The following is a 19,582-nucleotide window of genomic DNA, read 5'->3' as shown; positions in this document are numbered from 1 at the left end:
ATTGAGTCAGAATCTACCAACATCTTGGCAGATCCTTCCTTCTGAAGGGATGATTCTCCAAGGAAAACCTTCCTATTTTTAAGGCTAAGGCGGATCTCACAAGTGGCTTATAGGGGAACATTTTTGTGGCCTGTGGCAGGGTATTATTTTAGTAGCTAGTAATAAGCAATAAAATGTGGGCAGGAAAAGACTGCTATCTACCCAGGTTGGAACGCAAAAACAAACAACATCTAAGTCAGAGCATGAAGAATGTTGCTTCTACCCTTGTTTTGATTTGTTTGCTTCATGTGCTGTCCCATAGTAGAACAGGAGGAAGTGGAACAGCAACACTTGGACAGAGGGATGAATAAAACTGCCTGGATAAACAAAAGATCAGTAGCCCTCAACCAATGTCCTGTTTAGCCAATTGGAAACAGCAGAGAAGATTTGATACAAAAATGTTATTAAATCCATGGAGAATCCAGTTAGTTTCTTGATGAGCACGATGGATCTTCCAGCACTTGTCCTAGCTAATTTGTTTGTTTCCTGACAGAATTGTGATTGCTAATTTCTAGACATGCCTCTGTACAGTGATAACTTCAAAACTAACCCTTATTGCACAGTATACTCCAAAACTCCTGAATTCCACAACTCTCTGGTGCCACAGGCTGGAGATCAAGCTCAACTTCATCTAGATCACAAGATGGAGGTGCTTCTAACTCAGTACACAACCAACAAGACTGTCTGTGTGCCCTTTCCTTTCACATTACAGTCCATGTATTTACAGCCTTTTTCTTTCTTGTTCAACATTAAAAATGCATCACTGGGCAAACTGAGAACATCAGAGGTTTCACTGGCTGGGTGCAACACCTAGAAAGGCACAATAGGAAGGTTGTTCTTCATCCTCAGAGGAAGAAAAACCTTTTTTCAGGATTTCTGCACACGAAGTCCCACTATGCAAGGCTAAAAAGCACAGCAGACAATTCAGACTGTCTTCCTACAGCAGAGGACTTCCATGCACATCCTTCGGTTGGAATGGAAGGACATCTCTCAGAAGAACATTCTACCTTCAGTTGTGTTAGTGCCTGATCCACTGCAATGCTTTGTATATTTTAATGGCAGTAACTCCATTCATTTCCAGAAAATGTTCTTTCCATAGTTGAAGATAAAAATTAGGCTGATACAGAAACATGGTTTATAGCTTTATGCTTCATTTATAAACAGCTGTCACTTCTAAACTATGCAATTCACAGTCAACTTTTCAATTCCTTTTGTGACTTTTTTGTTTCAAAGAATGAAGAACATACAGGACAGGAGCTCATTCTACAAATTCATAAGTAGCATTTTCCTTCCCCAAGGAGAGAAGGAAACATTCCCCAAAACAGAGCAAAAAACTCTGCCAGAACATAGAGCTCAGTTCAGGTGATCAAGCCTATAATTCATTGCAAAGCATACTGTTTTACTGCTGTTTTGCAACAGACGCTTCTTCTTTGATGCAGGAATTGCATATATATGAATATTTGGTTATAAGCACCATATCTGAAAAAGACAGCAAAGCAAAACCATCTAGTGGAGGGTATTTTGCACATTAAAAAAAAAAAAAAAAAAAAGCAACCTACCAGACAGCTTCTCTCTGTGTCTGAGTGACAAGCATGCTTCTAACAGGAATATTCCCATACCTCTTACCAGGAAAGAGTTTGTGGCTTTAAATTTATTCTTTCAATGTCATACAATTTGACATAACGGGTATGGAGAATATCATTGTTACACACGTAAGCTGTGAGGATCGCAGAGGGTGTACAATTTTAGGCAGCAGTCCCAGAAGCTGAACCTGATGAGCGCTTGCATAGCTTTTGCTGAGCTGGTCCTATTAATGGACTGGATAATGTCACTGCAAATAGCAATGAAAACCGAAATTCCTCCTGTTCTACAGTCTGTGTTACATAAACAGCTGTCCAATGCATGAAGGAAAAAAAAGATGAATGTCTCGCTAACACTGCCTATCATGCAAATCCTACAGATTTCAAATGCTCAGACAAGGGACAAGAAATACATTTGTGGCACAGCCTAAAAGTCTATAGCCTGCCCTCAATTTTCACTGACATCAATAGGAAATTCTGCACTTGAAGACAACTCTCAACATTACTGCAGGCAATAGCTGCTCTGCTATTTATTTCAAAAAGAGTAATCTTCAGGTAAAGCTGGATGGAACATCTTAGCCATCTCAGCCAACACCTTGTCAATAAACTTCAGCCTTCAGACATCTGTATGAACTACAGATCAGGGAAGCAAGCAAATGCTTCTGTTCTACCGTAGTCCTGGATTCATCCAGGAACCCTTCAGCCACAGATTCACTTTCGGCATCAGTACAGCAATCAATAGGAAATTTATATAAATCCTTTGGCAAGGTATTGCTTCATGTAAATGCTCTTCTCTTCTAGGGTTAGCAGAAGTGTTCATTATCAAAACTGATAAGGTAGCATTTAAGCAGCTAGTTAGTTAGCAAAATGTTTAAGATGATAGAAAATGAATACAAAACTGCAGGTCAGAAATGATGCCTCCAGGAAATTAAAACACATTTCTTGGCAAACAGCCAAGATTATAATATTGTTCCTTTATCTCAATGCACACGTTACATCCTGTAGCCATCTCTGGACATACATGAGCAACAGGAAGTCATCCTCACACACTAATTTTAACAGAACCGGCAAACCGATCATTGATCATTTGTTTTGCTTTGCAGAGCAGCATGGAGAATGCTTGTTTCAGCCTATTACAAGAAGAGAAGAGAATCTGTTTCACCATCACGTGTCCAAATTCATGTGGGTTTGCCCTGAACTTGGGGTAAAGTACAGTCCAAAATGACAGGCTTTTTTCAACCCTTTTAATTAAAATCCTGACCCAGTTCTGGACACTAAAGCTCATTAACTGATTAGAGTTCACTAGTTCCTCACCTGAACTCTGGTGCCTGAAACATGCCCCAGGAGAGGAAGCAGGCTGCACTGGCTAAGGACCAGTCCATGCAGAGGGCAGCACCCAGAGGATGCTTATCTCCTTCCCCCCATTCACTGATGAAAATCAGGAACAACTGAAAAATCAGTTCCACTAAGGCCTCCACTGCTTTCTTTTTCCTGACAAGAACTGCACCTGAATATAAAATCGTTGCTTAAATTATTTCAACTTCGCTTTAAAAATATTAAATCTTTAAAAATATTTAAAGCTGTGATTTAAATGTAATAAATAGATGCCAGTATTATAAACGTTGAGAAAAACAAACAAGGAACAGAGAAAAAAATATTTGGAAAATCACTATAACAGCGTTTTTCAAACTGTTTTACCATGGCTACTGAAACCAGACAAGAAGTAGGACTGTAAGGAACCTCAGTGGTGTAAATGCTGGGACAAGATTATCATTAGTTTGACGGAGTGCATCCAGCACGGATAATTTTACATATTTAAGACTTGCTGTAGCTTCTAGGCCCAGCTTCAGCAAGTCATTTAATCATGTGCCTGACCTTACATGCATTAAGGAGCCTGACTGCATGCAGGAGGCAGAGGGACAATCTTTCAAGAAGTTAGACAGTTCTGCGCTTTGAACAATGCCTGAAACTAATTGCACAATGAACCTGTTAAAATGGAAGCTCACAACAGAAAATCAGAAACCTTTTTCAGAAATCAGGACCCTCCTGATCTAGATTTAGCTAGGCATAAATATTTGCACTGCTCTTAGAATTGGCATTTGCTTCGGGATTAAATATTCATAATTAACCAGCCATGCTTAGTCATTTTATTTTAATATTAAGCCAAACTATGCAGGGTGGTAAGTCCAGTGAATGGCAGCACAAACATTTAAGAAAAAATATTGTAGCATTATTACAGACAAGCAACAAACAGCATTTTTTCTTTCATAAGTTTTCTCAACATAGTGAATGCTCAAAGAAGACTGACTGAAGTGTGATTTCCCTGCATTAAGCAATTTTGTATTATTATTTACTTGGAGTTATTTTTAAATGCTGAAACTAAGGGGGCAGGAGAGGTAAAAGGAGAGGGATACTAAAAATAATTATAAAAGATGTGCATGAGGGACGTACATGTATGTGCATATGCATGTATGCTAAATATCCGTGAGAATTAATCTAAAATACTGGGTGGGGAAGGGATCTGTATATACAGCAAGATGCAGTCAAGATTATTATCTTTGGAATTTGGAAGCCAAAAAAGTAAAACACACATGCATCAGTCTAGTTTGGGTGGCAACCTGAAACAACGTATATTATATGGGTGCCCTACCAGAGAAACCAAGGCAAGCTTGGAGGACAGCATTGCTTTGTTCACCCAACACATGAATGGAACATGAGGGGATAGTTTGTGTGGAAGCACTGAGCTCCCATTGATTAATTAAAAACTAATCTTCCTCATTTTAAAAAGAGCACATAGAGGCTCTCCTTTGCAAGTAGGATATTTGTGGATTATTTTGCCATTCCTTGATTTAACAGGCAGCTGCATAATTCTGGAGACAGGGACAAAACAAGCTATCAGCCTTAACAGCCTGGATTTTGGTGCAGCTCCAGCCCACTTTTAGCTTCCCTAACTGGCTCTGGTAGATCCGGAGCAATAAAATCTCAGCGCGTGAGGCCCTTCAGCATGGAAGGGGGGTTGTACGTATGGCGCCGAGTATTTGCCATTCACAGTTAATTCTTGACAAGCCTTTAGCCACTGTCTCAATGATGGAGCCAAACCAAAACCCAGGGCCCAAGCTGTTCACAGCCAGATCCAAGTGCCTTCAGTTTGCCCCATCGCTTTTACCTCAGGAGAAGTACAGCTCTGAATCTAGATTAGGAATAGCTGCCTTCCTGTTTTAAAGATATTTAAGGAATTTCTAACATACTAGAAGTCTGTATGTGTAAATATTTAAAAAAAAAAAAACCACACAACTGAATAATGAATGCATTTTTTAGGGAAACAGCAGACCTACAGTAATCTGTAGCTGGATCTAATATACCTGATCCTGCTCCCAGAAGAAAGTCAATGGTCCTCTTAGAAATGAGATTGCACCCTAAGTAACCTCTGATAGTCTCAGGCCAAATGTAACCTATAACAATCTTTTGAAGCTTATTAGGCAAATTGAGATCCTTCTCCACTTTCTACAGTACAGCCATTCTGAATAAGAAATAAGAATTAGTTCATCTACTGAGTCAGTCATCCCTCCTCCCACTCCTCAAAATCTTGCATAACCCAACTTCTCTTCCAGGGATCAGGAACACTGAATGCCTCATTGCCTACATTTGGGTTCCCCTGTAGTCCACTGGTCTCAGCACTCTGCATATGGTAATGATTTATACCACAAAGCAAACACCTTCTGTAAATAAGAGATGGACACTGAGCACATAAAGACCAGAAACTGAAAAATCAATCTGGTGTTTGGTTTAGCAGGCAGAAAATGTTGAAGTCCTCAAAGAGAAAAGCTCTGTTTACCTGAAGAATCAACCAGTTCAGATGCAAAATCAGAGGAAAGGGAAAGGGACATACACATAATGCTGCAAAATGTTTCACTGTTTGCAGCTGCAGCTCTTTCTGATCAGGCTGTTTGCAGCAGTTTTCCAGAGCCATTAGCTTTCTACTTGTCCATCCCATCTCTACAAGCCATAGTGTATAATCCACAGGACTGGTGGGACTTTTCAAACAAGAAACAAGCTGGCATCTTGGAAACCATCATTCAAAAGGAAAAACATATTTGAGAGTCCTTACTCAGACAAATATCCCACCAGAGCCACAGCAGCCATGGACAAGGACCCTCCACAGATAGTCCCTTTCAACGTCAGCCAGCAATGGGAGAAGGTGTGGACAAACTTTATTTCTCACTTTCCTTTCCTTTCCCTTTCCCTTTCCTTTTCCCTTTCCTTTTCCCTTTCCCTTCTGGGTCACCCCCTAGGATGTTTTTGTTGACATCAGTGTGATACTTTCGGTTAATTCAAGTTAATCGGGTAAGCATGAGGAGAAGCTGGCATGTGGAGCTGGAGTCCAGTGCAAGGGTTACTCACCTTCCACTACCACCGTTGCAGGTTTTGAATAGGCTGTGCCCAGGCTGTTCTTGGCTACACATCGATACTGTCCTGCATCTTCTCTCTGAACATTGTGGATCCTTAAATTCCCTGAATCAAGGACAGCAATGCGAGCATTCTCCTGCCAGAGGAAGGAGAGATCGAGGTGAGGGCTCTACATGCAGACTGCACACAAGCAGCATCAAATATCTGCTTACAAAGATTGGGCTTACACACATGAAAATTATTTGTGTTGTCCTACAATTGAAGGATTTGGGGCCAGCTCTTCCTGCTCATCGTTATCATGACACACTTACCCACTGCTCTTTTTGCAGATCAGTGAATTATAGCTTCAAAAGAGCCCTCAATCTTAGCTAAGCATCTCAGTAGCTCTTATTTATGACAACACTCACAAGTGCATTCAGCAGCATTTGGCTACACTTAGTAGTAATAAATATATATAATATATAGATACACAGAGAATCCTTAGTTTATAGGCAGAAATATTGCAGATGCAGACATTTATGAGATTAGCCTTGAATTTTCAAAATGCTTGCTACCTAGCAACTAGAATTTACAAATGCTGTAATAGATGCTAATATCTTAACACAGTACCTTTAGCAAATAGCAACTTACACTTCATTCTGTACTCACCTTTACAACTGTTTCTCCTTTGATCCATGAAACAGAAGGTTTTGGATTCCCCATTGTAGTGCATGGAAGAACAGCCTTTAAGCCTTCTATTATTTCCACATTTATAGGTGGTCGGGTTATTTTGGGTCCTAAAATTTGAAAAGTCAAAAATTAATGTTGAACGGAAGTTAAGAGGACCTAGAACAGGACAAGTTCAGAAATGAAAACAAAATTTCTGCTGCTTTTCTCTATATTGCTGAAAGATAGAGTGGTCTTAGTAGGTCATGAGCTGCCTCAGAAAGAAAAAAAAAATTCTTAAGCTCAGCATTAAGAGTTTCAGTTTATGGATGCAAGAGCAGCTAACATGCATAGGTCATTTGTTTCAGGAGTGACGTTTGACAGTCGATTGAATTAGTGCATGGTCTAAAACCCAAATCCAGATAAGAGTATTTCCAATATTGAAGAATGTTTGCATTGAATTCTTCACCGCATAAACAGTGTCTCGTGTGAAACCTCAGATCTGGAGTGAATCAGTTTTGAAATAGTTTTAACCCAGGATTGTCTCTAGCTCAATAAGAAGGGCATGTAAATTCAATAATGTCCCCAGTTGAAGGATTTATAACTATGTTAGTAGAAAGGAGAAAGGATCCTTAAAGAAAAAACAATCAAACTCATTTCAAGTTAACATGGGACAAATTTAAATTCATTTTACCTAAAGAAAAATATGACGTAGCTTACTTTGAGCTGGGATTAAAAAAGATCTTCATCTCAGCGTTTAGAGAGATCTGAAGTTTTGCTTCCCTTGCACGATACCAACCTTCAGAGACCATCACCTCCTGGCCCCACCTGCAGGTGACTGGGGTGCTGGAGCTCACCAGAATTATCAGACCTGAAGGGTCATGCTTGTTAGTGCAAGCAAATCCTTTCCTATAAACAGATGCTTTAGCCAGGATGTATATCTCAGCTGCCCTTTTAAGTGTTTGTGTAAATAACTGCAGCCATGTGAGTAGAGCTTCACCGAGCTCAGCACGTATATAGCCCTTTGCATGTGGGATGATGATATTTACACCATGGTGCTCCAGACCTCTCAAGACTGCTATTAAGAACAGCTGAACAGCATTTACTTGCTTTTGCCATCCTCAGGTATAAATCTGATTAGTGAAATCTTGTATATAAAATTCACATGGGATTTCATACAGTATTGCTACAGAGGTCTAAGCTGTCAAATTGTGCTGCTTTTACAAAGTTTTGTACAAAGGGTGTTCTTCAAAGCATCGGCTTTTATCCTCTGCTATGCAAACAGTTCCTCTGATCCTAGCACAAGTGTGTGTTACTCAAAGTGAAGAATCACAATTGGTTTTAGTTAAGATACGATCCAATATGCCATGTCTCTGCCTCAAGGGACTGCAGAGCCCCACAGGAATATGGATGGGTCTGCCCTCAACGTGGACCCCCGGGGGCCATACTTGGGGGTCTGCTCAGGCTCTCAATTACACACTCACATGGCATCAAGAAGAAATTACAGTCCCACTTACGCATTTTCACTTGGAGAGCCCCGCAGCTCTGTGCAGCAGCTCCAACCCCATTATCCGCTGTGCAGCAGTACACCCCATCATCACTGTCCTCCACGCTCAGAATGGTCAGGAGCTGCCCATTCCTCTGTATACTGTACCGGGTGTCGAACAGCCTGCAGGGCACAGCACAGATTGTCAGGGGTGGGGGGATAGCCAGGGACAGAGAGGGGGAATTGCATTTGTATCTGCAGAACACTGACGGCACTACAAATAGTCATCTATGGTTTACTTTTTATTTTCAAGCTGCAAAGAGAAGGGAAGGCACCGAAAATTTGAGTTGGGCCTTAGGGTTCAGTTCGGTCCTCACTAGACTATGCAGTTCCTGACTGCCACCAGCATGGTGGCAATTCTTCCTCCAGACAGGTACTGGTAAAGTAAGTAGGTAACACAGTTGGGTTTCGGTCTGGCCAAGGACAGGCATGAACACAAGTAATCTTATCCAGCTGGGTCCTGTTTTAGGTATAATCACTCAGTGCAAAGGACTGCCTATACAGGAACTGGAACTGGCTGAAGTTTTTTAAAGAAACCTTCTTCAGATTAAAAAAAAAAAAAATCACTAAACAGATAATGTTATAGAAAGATTTTTACTGTTGTGAAAAAAAAGATGCAAACTAAAAACCAAGTATTTTTGTGTCTGCACCTAGGAGCAGTTTTGTCTGGTTTTTGGGGAAAAAAAAAAAAAAACCAAACCCAAAACAAAACCAAGGAACAAAACCCTGAACCAACACACAACCAAAAAAATGTGCTGAAGAAAAAAGCCATCTAAAGATTAGAGGATGCAAGGATAGCTGTAGTTCAATGACAGCAGGCTTTAACCTGGAGACTTCAGAGAAGTCAAGAGAAGCCCTGAAGTTCAAGCAACAAAGGTATGGGATATTATAACAAAGTCTGTGGAGCAAAGATCAATTCTATATGTGAGCATGGGGTGTGCTGTGTGGTCTTGTCTGTGGACATGAGCGAGAGCAAGGGAGAGACAGAAAGGTGGTGAGAAAGCAGAGGGCTGATCTCTGATTTTCATTGCAAAACTGGAAAAGTATAGTAAAACTTCAGTGGAACAAGATTTGCATAACATTTCTTAAGTTCCTCCATGTTTGATTTTCACACCTTCATTGATGCTTTTTGGAAGCATTTTCATGTTATTTTGCCTTTGATTCTGATGAATGGTAGCAAAAGGGATCTGACCTGAGGATTGTTTCCCAAGCTATCACAAATACCTGATGCCTAAGTATGTCCCAGTTTGTTTGTCTTTTACTGTTAAAATCGTACAGCAGTCACCAAGTAATCTGAATGTGCCATTTATGGTGTTACAGACACATATTTCCTTTCAATAGCCTTTCATCTTTTAGTTTTGTATCTCCCTCCTCTTTTTCACCCTGGAAAGAAAGAGTACAATGAACTCATTCGTTGTGTAAAAGATGTGCAGGCTCCATTCCCTTCTTTCCCTGAGGAAGGCTCACCCTGGGCAGCCCTGCCCTGGGAGACAGGGCAGGTAAACCATTTCACTTGCACAGGGCACCTGCCAGTTTACTTGCACAAGTTTTGACGCCAAAAAGAAAGGCACTTTGAGAAGACTAGTGCTGACAAGAACCTCTGTCCTGGCACTATTCCCATTGAAACTGAATGTTTACATATTGTTTTGTTTTGAAGGTTAGCTTAGCTGTCTGTTCAGAGTGCTGGGACCTTGGCCAGAGAAGAAAATTTTGTAAATAAAATAACTGATATTTATTGCTTGCAATAACTAGCCCCTTTGAAGCTTGATACATAGACACACAGAAGCACATAAATATATTTATGTGGGGTTTTTTCAGAAAAAAAGTCCGCTGATCTGATCCTTTTCCACTGTGCAAATACTTTCATTCAAGTTCTTGGAAAGTAACAGAAATATTTTCAGCTTATCTATTTCCCTGTCTTTGGTCTGAGCTTTTGTATCCAGCAGCACTGACTATTAATGCCAACAATCTTTGGGAAAGTGCAGTAGTTTCTCCAGAAACCCCAGTAAAGGAATGAAACACCTGAGCTCTCCAGCCTCACCAGCAGAGCTTTTTTGATCACTATTTTCCTTTTTGGTCCATCTTGTGAAAAAAGCACCATGTCTCAGAGAGAGTGGGATGGCTTTTAGAAAGGTGTTTTGGGCTTCTGGACCTGGGGACTGGAGTGAGAAAAAATCTGGGTTTCATATGATATTAGAACATAGAGAGAATGAAATTATTTTGGGGTGAAGACCATGGGGAGAGAAAGGCATGTAATCTCCGTGGTCCTGCATGAATGGCTTCCTCTCCCAGCTTTGATTTTCAGGCATGGTGTCACTGATGGGGAAGGAATTAGGAGAAAGGCAACCTGATTTGGAAATAGCATCTGTGGAAATTCAGACCTCCATCCTGCAACAAGGCTGGGGTCAGAGGGTTAGGACCAGGGTTTTGCTGAGTTTCTGTTGCAGACAATGAAAAAAATTACTTCTGAAGGCCAGCCTGCATATGTGTAGCCTTCTGCTTTTTCCTATTCTCAAATGGTCTTCCTAACAGTAAGACCTCCTTCTGCTGCTGACTTATTTAGAGTCTCCCGAGTCAATGTTTCAAGGGCTCTTTGGATACTTGACCACGATAGCAGGACCTATGCTTCAGGTGACCGTCTGTTACACAGAGATTGTTCTGTAATTTTCCCTTACAGAGGGAGTCACTAACAGCAATCTAGAATGAGAAACTGATGTGAAGCCATGTGGCAGACATAATGTCATTTCAGAGTTTGAAGATCAGGTACAGTGTACTTTTCAAGAGCCTGTCTACAGCAACAGAGCTAAGGCAATGGTAGCAACTTGCGTAACACGTTTCCAAGGCTGCCTTCTTTGGTGGCACCTTGATGCCTGGTGCTTAATGTCTGATGGTGCATAATAATGAGAAGCCAGTTTCCTGCGGTCAGATCCAGAACTAGAAGCAAACAGGAATGGCATGATATGACCCCTTCCATGCAAAGTTTTCAAGCACATTGCAGACACCTGGACAACAAGTCTAGCAATGCTCCCTTTAAATATTATACAGCATCCTCCTTCTTCATAAATGTGTAAAGTGAGGTACAGAGCAGATTGCATTGTCTAAAGCTGGAGAGCAAACTCCTTGCATTGCTTTCAGTAGAAACCAACTGTCTACAAGCTCAAGTGTATGAATCTGCAAGAGAACCCCCCAGGTGCTCCTATCACTTCCTAAGGAACACAGATTCCTATATAATTAGAGCCACTCATCCTCTTCCCTGCCACAGACCCATTTTGATGTTTCCAGATATGTCCTCTATCCTGAAGAAAAGCACTGACAGTTGTGGCAGGAGATGCTGGACAGGGCAGGGGCTGCTCCCTACCTGATGGGAATGCTGTTGCGTGTCCATGTAATCTCCGGCTCAGGGTACGACTCCACTACACAGACGAACTTGGCGACATCCTCTACCAGTGCATCCACAGTTTCCAGAGGAGTGCTGATCAAGGGAGCTGCGCACAGGAAGAGAAAATGAGAAAACCTCCCCGTGCCTGCCACAGAGGCACGAAGCCTGTCAGACCCCTTTGGCAGAGGCAGACGAGTCCCTGCAGTGTCACTCCATGGCTTTTTCCCAAGTGCAGAGGTGCTTTGCACAGCTTCCACGCGTTCAGTGTAACACAGGTCCCTCTGCATTTGTAGCTGCAGCCTTCTGTTTGCTGCAGGTTTTGCATTTTCCCTTCTGCTCTCTCTATAGGGTGCAAAACAGAGCAACCCAAGCATGGGGCAGCTCCAACAAGCCCAGCATGTCCCTTGTTTTGAACCCTCCTCTCCTCCAAGGAGCATAGCACCGGGTGAGATACAAGGACGCAGGTCAGGCTGCTACAGGGGTGGCATTGCATGGGCTGGAAGTGCAAGGAACAGCACACAAATTGAAGCCAAGCTGACCTGCCCCTGGAGTGCACACAGTGCCTCCTTTTTAACACATGATGCATGAGATTTGGGCTTCTTCTCATTAATATGGGACTTGTTCCACTCAACTACTCTGTTTTTATAAAAAAAAAAAAAAACCACTGTATTTTTCAAAGCAAGGCTCATAAAGGCCCTTCAGGTCTTCCAGATTAGAGGCATGACTAGCACACTTTCTCTTTTTCTCACCTTTTCTAACTGAGTAGCACCAGGGTTAGACATGTAATAGCTGTGTCTGACGCTTATTATCACAGACCTGTCATCATACATTATTTGAATATATCTTTAGAAACATTTTCCGTTGCTGTGGTTAAAGACTTGAAGCATGGTTGGAAGGGATCAAAGGATACATCCAGCGAACTGCTTTCCCTGCTCATAGTATGCATTGCAGCCATTGCATCTAAAGACACTTGAATGACTTTTAATCTATGACTGCGAGGGACACACATCCAATATCTGTTGGACTGGATTTCATTGACAGCTGTGCTGAGATGAGCTAGTTTCATACCATGTTCCTGAAACACCACCTTGAAAATGTACAGCGGATGCAGGAATCTTCCTGTTCCTCGCTGACTGTAGCAGTATCTGGCACACTGTGTCTCTTTTCACAGGACAATCCTGCCCATACTGTATCTGCAGGCTCTCCTCAGTACAATAAGATTTAAATTCAGGCAAAAAATAAGCTACATCAATTTTACACACACACCCCCCAAAATAAACCACAGGGCAAAATACAAGACACTCCAGTTTAAGTGACTGAGAATAACAGAGAGCCTTTACCTTAATGCTTTTTGAATGTACATGGGAGTAAAAATTAGAATGTTATTGGAGTTCAGCTGGAATGAAGCTAGAGGAAGAAAGGATTGGCTTCCGCTATCAGGTTTATGTAAAAGTCCTAACACCTTTGAAATGTCATTAGAACAAATCTGCCTCGATAATATTTCTAGATTATATGACTTCAGATTGCATAACTGGTAACGACTCTACTTATATAAAAAGATCTTAAAACTACAGCTAAGGTAGCACTAAAGATAATATTAACTAAACATTAGTTAAAACACGTCTGTGTTAGATTCTTTTTTTAAGATCACTGCTTCAAATTGTATCAGGCTTCAATTTAATGGGTCATTTTGGGTCACATTAGATAGAAGTAATCATCTGTATTGCACCCCAGATGAATCCCACACCAGTGAACCAAATGGAAGATTTTCATAAAGCCTAAATTTCCGTGCTACTGAAGGTTGTCTTAGGAGAATATAACCTACACCAATGGCTATCGTGTCTACTTCAAAGGCAACGCTGCCACTTCGTGACATAGTTTATTGGGTTTTGAGGCATTAAGCCTGGCTAAAATGGACTTTTACAATCTAATTTTATATAGCATGTTTTTATTGCTGCTGTCCATTGTGCCTTTATCTCCAGAAGGATGTTTTTTTAACCCTGAGAAATGTACATTTTTACAGTAACAAAGATTCAAAGCAACCAGTTTTATAACTCCGTTGTCACGGTAAGTGTGGCAATTCTCATGAAGAATAAAGTTAGAATTGCACCAAGAGCCAGTATGTGTAATGACGGTATTTTATTCTTTGGGCAAACAATGGCTGTCAGTTTTATATATTAAATAAATTCACTAGCAACGGTTAAGTACTTCCGTGGTACCTCTTTAATTCAGCATAAGACAGACTTATTCTTAGCAATATTGCCTACATGGGGTCTGATCTGGCATCTCCTGAAAGCCAGCACGCAGCTCTTAGGGCAGATCAAGCCCCATACTCACAGAAAATACTGTCCAAACCAACAGCGCTTTACCTATGGTAAAAGCAGAAAGGGAACTTTTTTATACAGCTGCCTCCCGAAATTCTACATCCTCAGAGAGCAACCGTGACAATGACAGCAACATGTCATTTTCTTGTATGCTCTTTTTCACCTTTCTGATATTAAAATCAAGTGCTGGGCCAGAAGGGAGGTGAAGACCATGCTCTGGTAGCTGGGGTAAGGGGACAGAGGGCATGAGGCCGTAGGATACACGCTGTCTGCAGGGGACAGCAAGCGGTGGAGTGTGCCACCATTTTGTTGTGAGACAGCGAGAGAGCCCCAAAATGGCTGAAATGGTGCCTGCTTTAAAAGCCGTCCAAAAAGCTCAGTTGTTGGTATCAGTCCATGTTTTCTCAGGAAAGCAATCAAAATTTATGATGCCTTCATTACCAGATTTTAAAGTGGGAAAATAAAATCCAAACAATGTATGGACATATCTATCAGCATATAGAAATGGCCCCAGACCTTTCCGTGTGCATCCATTGGGGCTCTCTGACATTTTTTAGGTATCCCTGTGGCCTTAAAAACATTGAAAATCAATTAACTTGTTTACCTATAAAGCCACACAGTTTTTCTAGATGTCAGCTGTAGTTTCCCAAGATAGCAAAATGACCCAAGGCCGGTCATGGGGCCCATGAGAAAGCCAGATCCTCTTCTATCCCCAGCCCACCAGAAGCTTCCAAATGGCTTCACTTTGTGTTTGGATTCACACTTTCGAAAAAAGACAAGCCAGGCAAACAAAACAAAGCAGAAAACAACCAGTCTCCCTTGCAGCATTGCAGACACCTGGAGATGCTGCAGTTCCTCTAGTCAAAAACTGCTCAATTGTGTTTCCAACTAATTCTGCAGAACCTCTATATGGCACCGCTGGGCTGTAGTTGTGTTTCAGCCTCTCACGGAACAAGGCAATTCACCACCCATGACGCTTTAAGAAAGGATGCATATCTCTTCGTTGCACTGTGCCACCAGGAAAAAAAATCAATCCCCTTCCTCTTTGCCTTTCTTGTCTCTCCTATCCCATTTTACCACAGCTTTCAAAAAGACTGGGGTTCACCAACTTACTTTAGTGCCTTAGGAAAAGATTAACGATTTTATTCAAAAGTTTTTTATAGATAAGAGACCCTTTTTTTTTAACATTTTGAGGCCAACCTGACTAATAATTGTAAGAGCACAGCCCTGCAAGAGCAGCGATGCTAGCCTAACAACAGGTGACTACTGGCATCCTCCTTGAGGTTCTTTTTTGTTTTCCTGAAGCTGCAGTTTCTGGTATGCTTTGCATGGCTCCTGAGAATCACCATGCAGAAAAACCTTTTGTCCACCAGACGGTACATCCAGAAAACCACTGTTGCACTTTGTACCTCAAAGACTTTTCTAAACAGATTTTTTTCAGTTTTTATAGGGACTAAAAGTTTATGTGCATGTGTCTGTGGGCGTGTGTGCACACAAGAGAGGAAGAAGGTGTAATAACTTTTATGTTATATGCAATAGAAACAATGTACATTTGTATTTATATACATATGCTCCATAAAGACATTATAGCTATTTATTTCTTCTTTGAGCTTTGTATATTTATATATACACAGGTATGCAGAAAACCACAAATGTTGGGCTCTGCAGCAATGGGTGCTACCAGCCACGAAAACCTGTAAGCTTCCTTTGACATGAGAAAAGTCCATCCCACCCAGGCTGAACCCAAAGGTTTCCCCTGCCCATTTACAACGGGACTGCATGATCTTCCCAGACAAAGAACCTTCAATTGCAGACACATCTATGAGATTATTTTCACTGCTATCCTCCTAAAAGCCGTGAAGTGACCAACGAAAGCAGCACTTTTTGCCCTTTTTGGGAATGTTACCACACCACCCACACCATTACTAGAGATGCCTTCCCCTTTGCTAAACCTCCTTCAGCAAGTGGCAGAAGTGGAGCAGGGCAAAAGCAAATCCAAGCAAACCTTTTGGGAGTGTCTCGGCCAAGCTGAGGACTGCCAGGGTGAGGACGTGCACCAGGGGCACCTTCAGCAGGTCGTTCATGTTTGATCCAGAAAGCATCCGGCCCCTTCAGGACAGGCGTGTGGAGCTCCCAGCCAGCTGCATGTCGGACAGCAGTGAGCGAACAGAGCTTCTCTGCTAATGACAGAGCAGGGTCTGTGGGATCTAAGTATAATCAGGAATTCTCCCACCCGGCGGCAGTGATGGACGTGGACAGCTGGTGCGTATCCACTTCGGTCAGTGTGAAAGCGTGGGGCTCATGAAACAAGAGAAAGCAAATCCCTTCTGAATTCCTTCTAAGCAAACAGAGAGGAGTACAATGGGCAAATGCATTTCCAGGGCTGTACCCTACCCCAGAGCCACAAAGTCACTAGGCCTTTATTTCAGCACCATGTAAGTGCAGCAGTGGAAAAAATGCTTGCCACTGGATTTTCCTTCAGATTAGTCCCCTTCTTTTTCATTTTTTCTCCTCTCTCTCCCGTATGCATTCCCTCTGTCTTATTATAACCTTTCGTGATTGGCTGCAATATGCCACCTGTTGCCTTGCTGATAGCATTTCTTTTCTTAACAGATGCATTTGCTGGAGCAGGAGAGGTTGGCATTGGGGGATGAAAGTGCCCTTCTTTGCCAAGGAAGTTGTCAGTGTTTGAGAATTGCAGCAGTGCACTGGAAAAGCAGAGCCTCGTCCTGGAAACAGACCCCCAAAAGAGTGAATATCCACAGGAGGAGCAACATTTATTCCCTGGGAGAAAAGGAGCATTTTGTTTTAACATCAGCAGCAGTTCAGGGGACTTGAGCATGGGTATAGGCATCACTGTAGGGAAATATGACTATTGGGAACTGACCTTATTAATCCCTCAGAAATATCTTATTATCCACCAGGTCTCTGCCTAAAGTTAAAGACTCAAAATCAAGAACTCATTTTCAAGGAAGCTTTAGAGGAGCATCAGACTTGAGGCGATCTCCTGACTAACTCAGTCTTGCCCCATCCTAGCCCAGCCATCTATATCACATCATCTTTTTCAAAAATGTCAAGTCATTTGTACTCCCTTTCTTTCCAGAGTAAATATTTATATGAAGAGGATTTGCAATCAGTCTTACCACTGCAGAAAGGCCGATGTGGGGGCAACATCTGCACGAACAGAAAAGAAAAATATGAATAATCACACTGGAGAGAATCTAATTGATGATGATGCCCTGGGAACATGACTCCAGATATTTTTCATCATGTTATCAGCAGAGCGGATGTAAGCTTTCCACTAAAATGCATGGTTTGAGGAAAGGGAATGTGCAGTCATAACTTATCACATTAAAAGGTAGTTTGAGATCTCTGGAATTTCCTTTATTTGCTGAACCTCTCGGTTTCAACCACTTCTTACCAGTCGGTTCTGCAATGAACATACATAGTTTGGCAGTGCTTCCTCTGAGGAACAAATGGAGTAAAGCTGAGCAGAGCTACGTGTGTGTGAATCCCAACAGTTTGGCATGCCGTGATAATGGTGATGTTACTTTGGGGACACACAACAGCTGATTAGAAGCAAAGATGCCTAGACAAGTGCTCCTCTGAAGATGAATAAAGGCAAAAGCCTCTGAACATGTGGTAAAGATGTTCCAGGAATTCTAGAGCTAGCAACAACAGCAAAGGAAAACAACAAGACAACAATGAAACAACAACAATTCTACTAGGGAACACAGAAATCCTGACTTAAGGCTGAACTTACAAATATCTGTTTTCTTTTGTTTAAGTCTAATTACATCCAATTAATCTGCTCCATAGAAATGCAACTTGGTCTTTGAGGGTAAAATTCTCTCCATGGACGCCAAAGACCTCAGCATCACTGGATTCCTGTCTGGGCTGTGTAATGAGAACTTTGAAAGTGCACAGTCCCATACAAGTCCAAAAATCAATCTTTCCCTTTTGCTTGCCAATTACAGCATTTAGAAATTACATTGACAGCGATGGCTGTTAAATATTAATATTGCCTTTGCATTTTTAGGATTACCAAACTACTCCTAAACTCTCATTTCCTATGCTTTATGAATTTTTATTAAGGACCACAGTGAGCTATGCTGCTCTAAACTGAAAGGATGTAAATTTACATTACAAATGGGAGTAGAGAGGATACACGTGCATAAGGAGGAGTTATTTTGTTCTCCAGCTACACATGCCATACAGCTAACAAACAATATATATGCGAAGCTGGTGATCATCTGCATCTATCATGGAAAGATGCTTCTGTATAGAGTGAAATCAGTTGAAATGAAATACCGATTACACCAAATTTTCTTTGATTCCAAGCATTTTCCAGGCTTGCCTTATAAAAGTAAAATGGTCCTTTAATTTTTACTCCCTATAGTTATGAGTTTGTTGGTTGTTGGTTGTTGGGGGTGGTTTTCTAATAAGGCTGAGATGCATACAGTGTAGAGCTAATTGTTATTTACAGCTGTTGTTATTTGTAATCATGTCCCAAGGCCTATGCTGAGATGAGGTCCTAGCAGCCTACACAACTGATAGCAAGAAGCAGTCCCCGGCTTTCAGGCATTGCAGGCGAAGCTTGGCTCCCACAAAGATTTGTGCACCAGCTTAGCTTTTTGCATTGCACAGAAGTTAGCTCATGAAGTTCAGTGCACAAAGACAAGGTGTGCTGCAACATTCATTCATTCATCTAGCTACCATTTTTTCCCTTTGCAAATTGTTTGCAGAGTGACTTCTAAAAAATAAAATATTTTTAAATAAATGCATAAATACAAAGAAAGAGTTTTTGAAAGTTTGATGAATAGTTCAGATAACTGTCTTTCAGTTAATGAATTGCTTGGCATCTCCCCACCATGATGATGGGAAATTTGCTCTTCCTTGTTTGCAGGACAGGACAATGCTGGACCTTTTCTCTGTACACTTCGTCTCTCCCTCCTTTGTCCAAGTGCTTGGCTGGAGGCTGACAGTTTTACATGGTAATGCAACATGATTTGGTCACTGAAAACTGAAAACTGCCTTTTGTCCCACATCACCACCTGGGATGTCTTCTCCCTAAGTAGTCCTATTTGTTCATCTAAGGGCAGATATTTCCAGCAGAAAGTGTCCAGCCAGGGAACAAACTCCTTCGACAGAGAGACCCAATGAAGTTGCTTTAGCAATGACCACAGTCACCCAGCACCTGGTGAATCACACAGAAGTATCCAAGTCAGCACTAACCCAGCCTGACTATTTTAATGCAATGTTGTGAATGTCAGTGCAGGGGCCACCGCTCTTCAGCTTTCGTGCTGCAGGTCCTGCAGTCACCCTACTGAATGCAGCACAGACGTAGTTTCTGAAGTATGTGACTAGATCTGAGGCCTTATACAACAGGCCAGGCTATTTTTACTTGCTTTTCAGCAGCAGCAAGGATCCCTAAAATTGACTAGGTCACTAGTATTCATCTCAATTCATATATGTAATGGTCAAGCCAGAAAATGAGCAAGCCTTAACCTGCCAAGGTAACAGATGAGTACAGACACAAAACACAAGTGGTCTTCAAACCCCAAGCTCCCATGTCATGGCTCCAAGCCTCTTCCAGTCAGCACAGAGCCCAGAAGGATGTATACTGGTCTTTCCCTGAGAGGCATGCATGCACATGTCCCTG

The 19,582-nt window shown here is 41.7% G+C and overlaps 1 protein-coding gene across 1 annotated transcript in view; it reads right to left on the bottom strand.

Annotated features, from left to right (window-relative positions):
• LOC142599499 (muscle, skeletal receptor tyrosine protein kinase-like) overlaps positions 1 to 16,004 on the bottom strand; it is a 30,851-nt gene extending 14,847 nt beyond the window's left edge. Inside the window, exons 1-5 of the mRNA XM_075740426.1 lie at positions 15,926 to 16,004; positions 11,576 to 11,702; positions 8,189 to 8,340; positions 6,675 to 6,802; positions 6,021 to 6,162 (exon numbers count right to left, since the gene is read on the bottom strand). Coding sequence (XP_075596541.1) covers positions 6,021 to 6,162; positions 6,675 to 6,802; positions 8,189 to 8,340; positions 11,576 to 11,702; positions 15,926 to 16,004 — 628 coding nt within the window. The remainder of the gene's footprint in view (positions 1 to 6,020; positions 6,163 to 6,674; positions 6,803 to 8,188; positions 8,341 to 11,575; positions 11,703 to 15,925) is intronic.
• Between the last annotated feature and the right edge of the window lie 3,578 nt (positions 16,005 to 19,582).

This window comes from Balearica regulorum, chromosome Z, assembly GCF_011004875.1.
Source record: "Balearica regulorum gibbericeps isolate bBalReg1 chromosome Z, bBalReg1.pri, whole genome shotgun sequence".
NCBI classification, from domain to species: Eukaryota; Metazoa; Chordata; class Aves; order Gruiformes; family Gruidae; genus Balearica; species Balearica regulorum.
The sequence above is the reverse complement of the archived record's forward strand: the minus strand, read 5'-3'. Positions and strand labels throughout refer to the sequence as shown.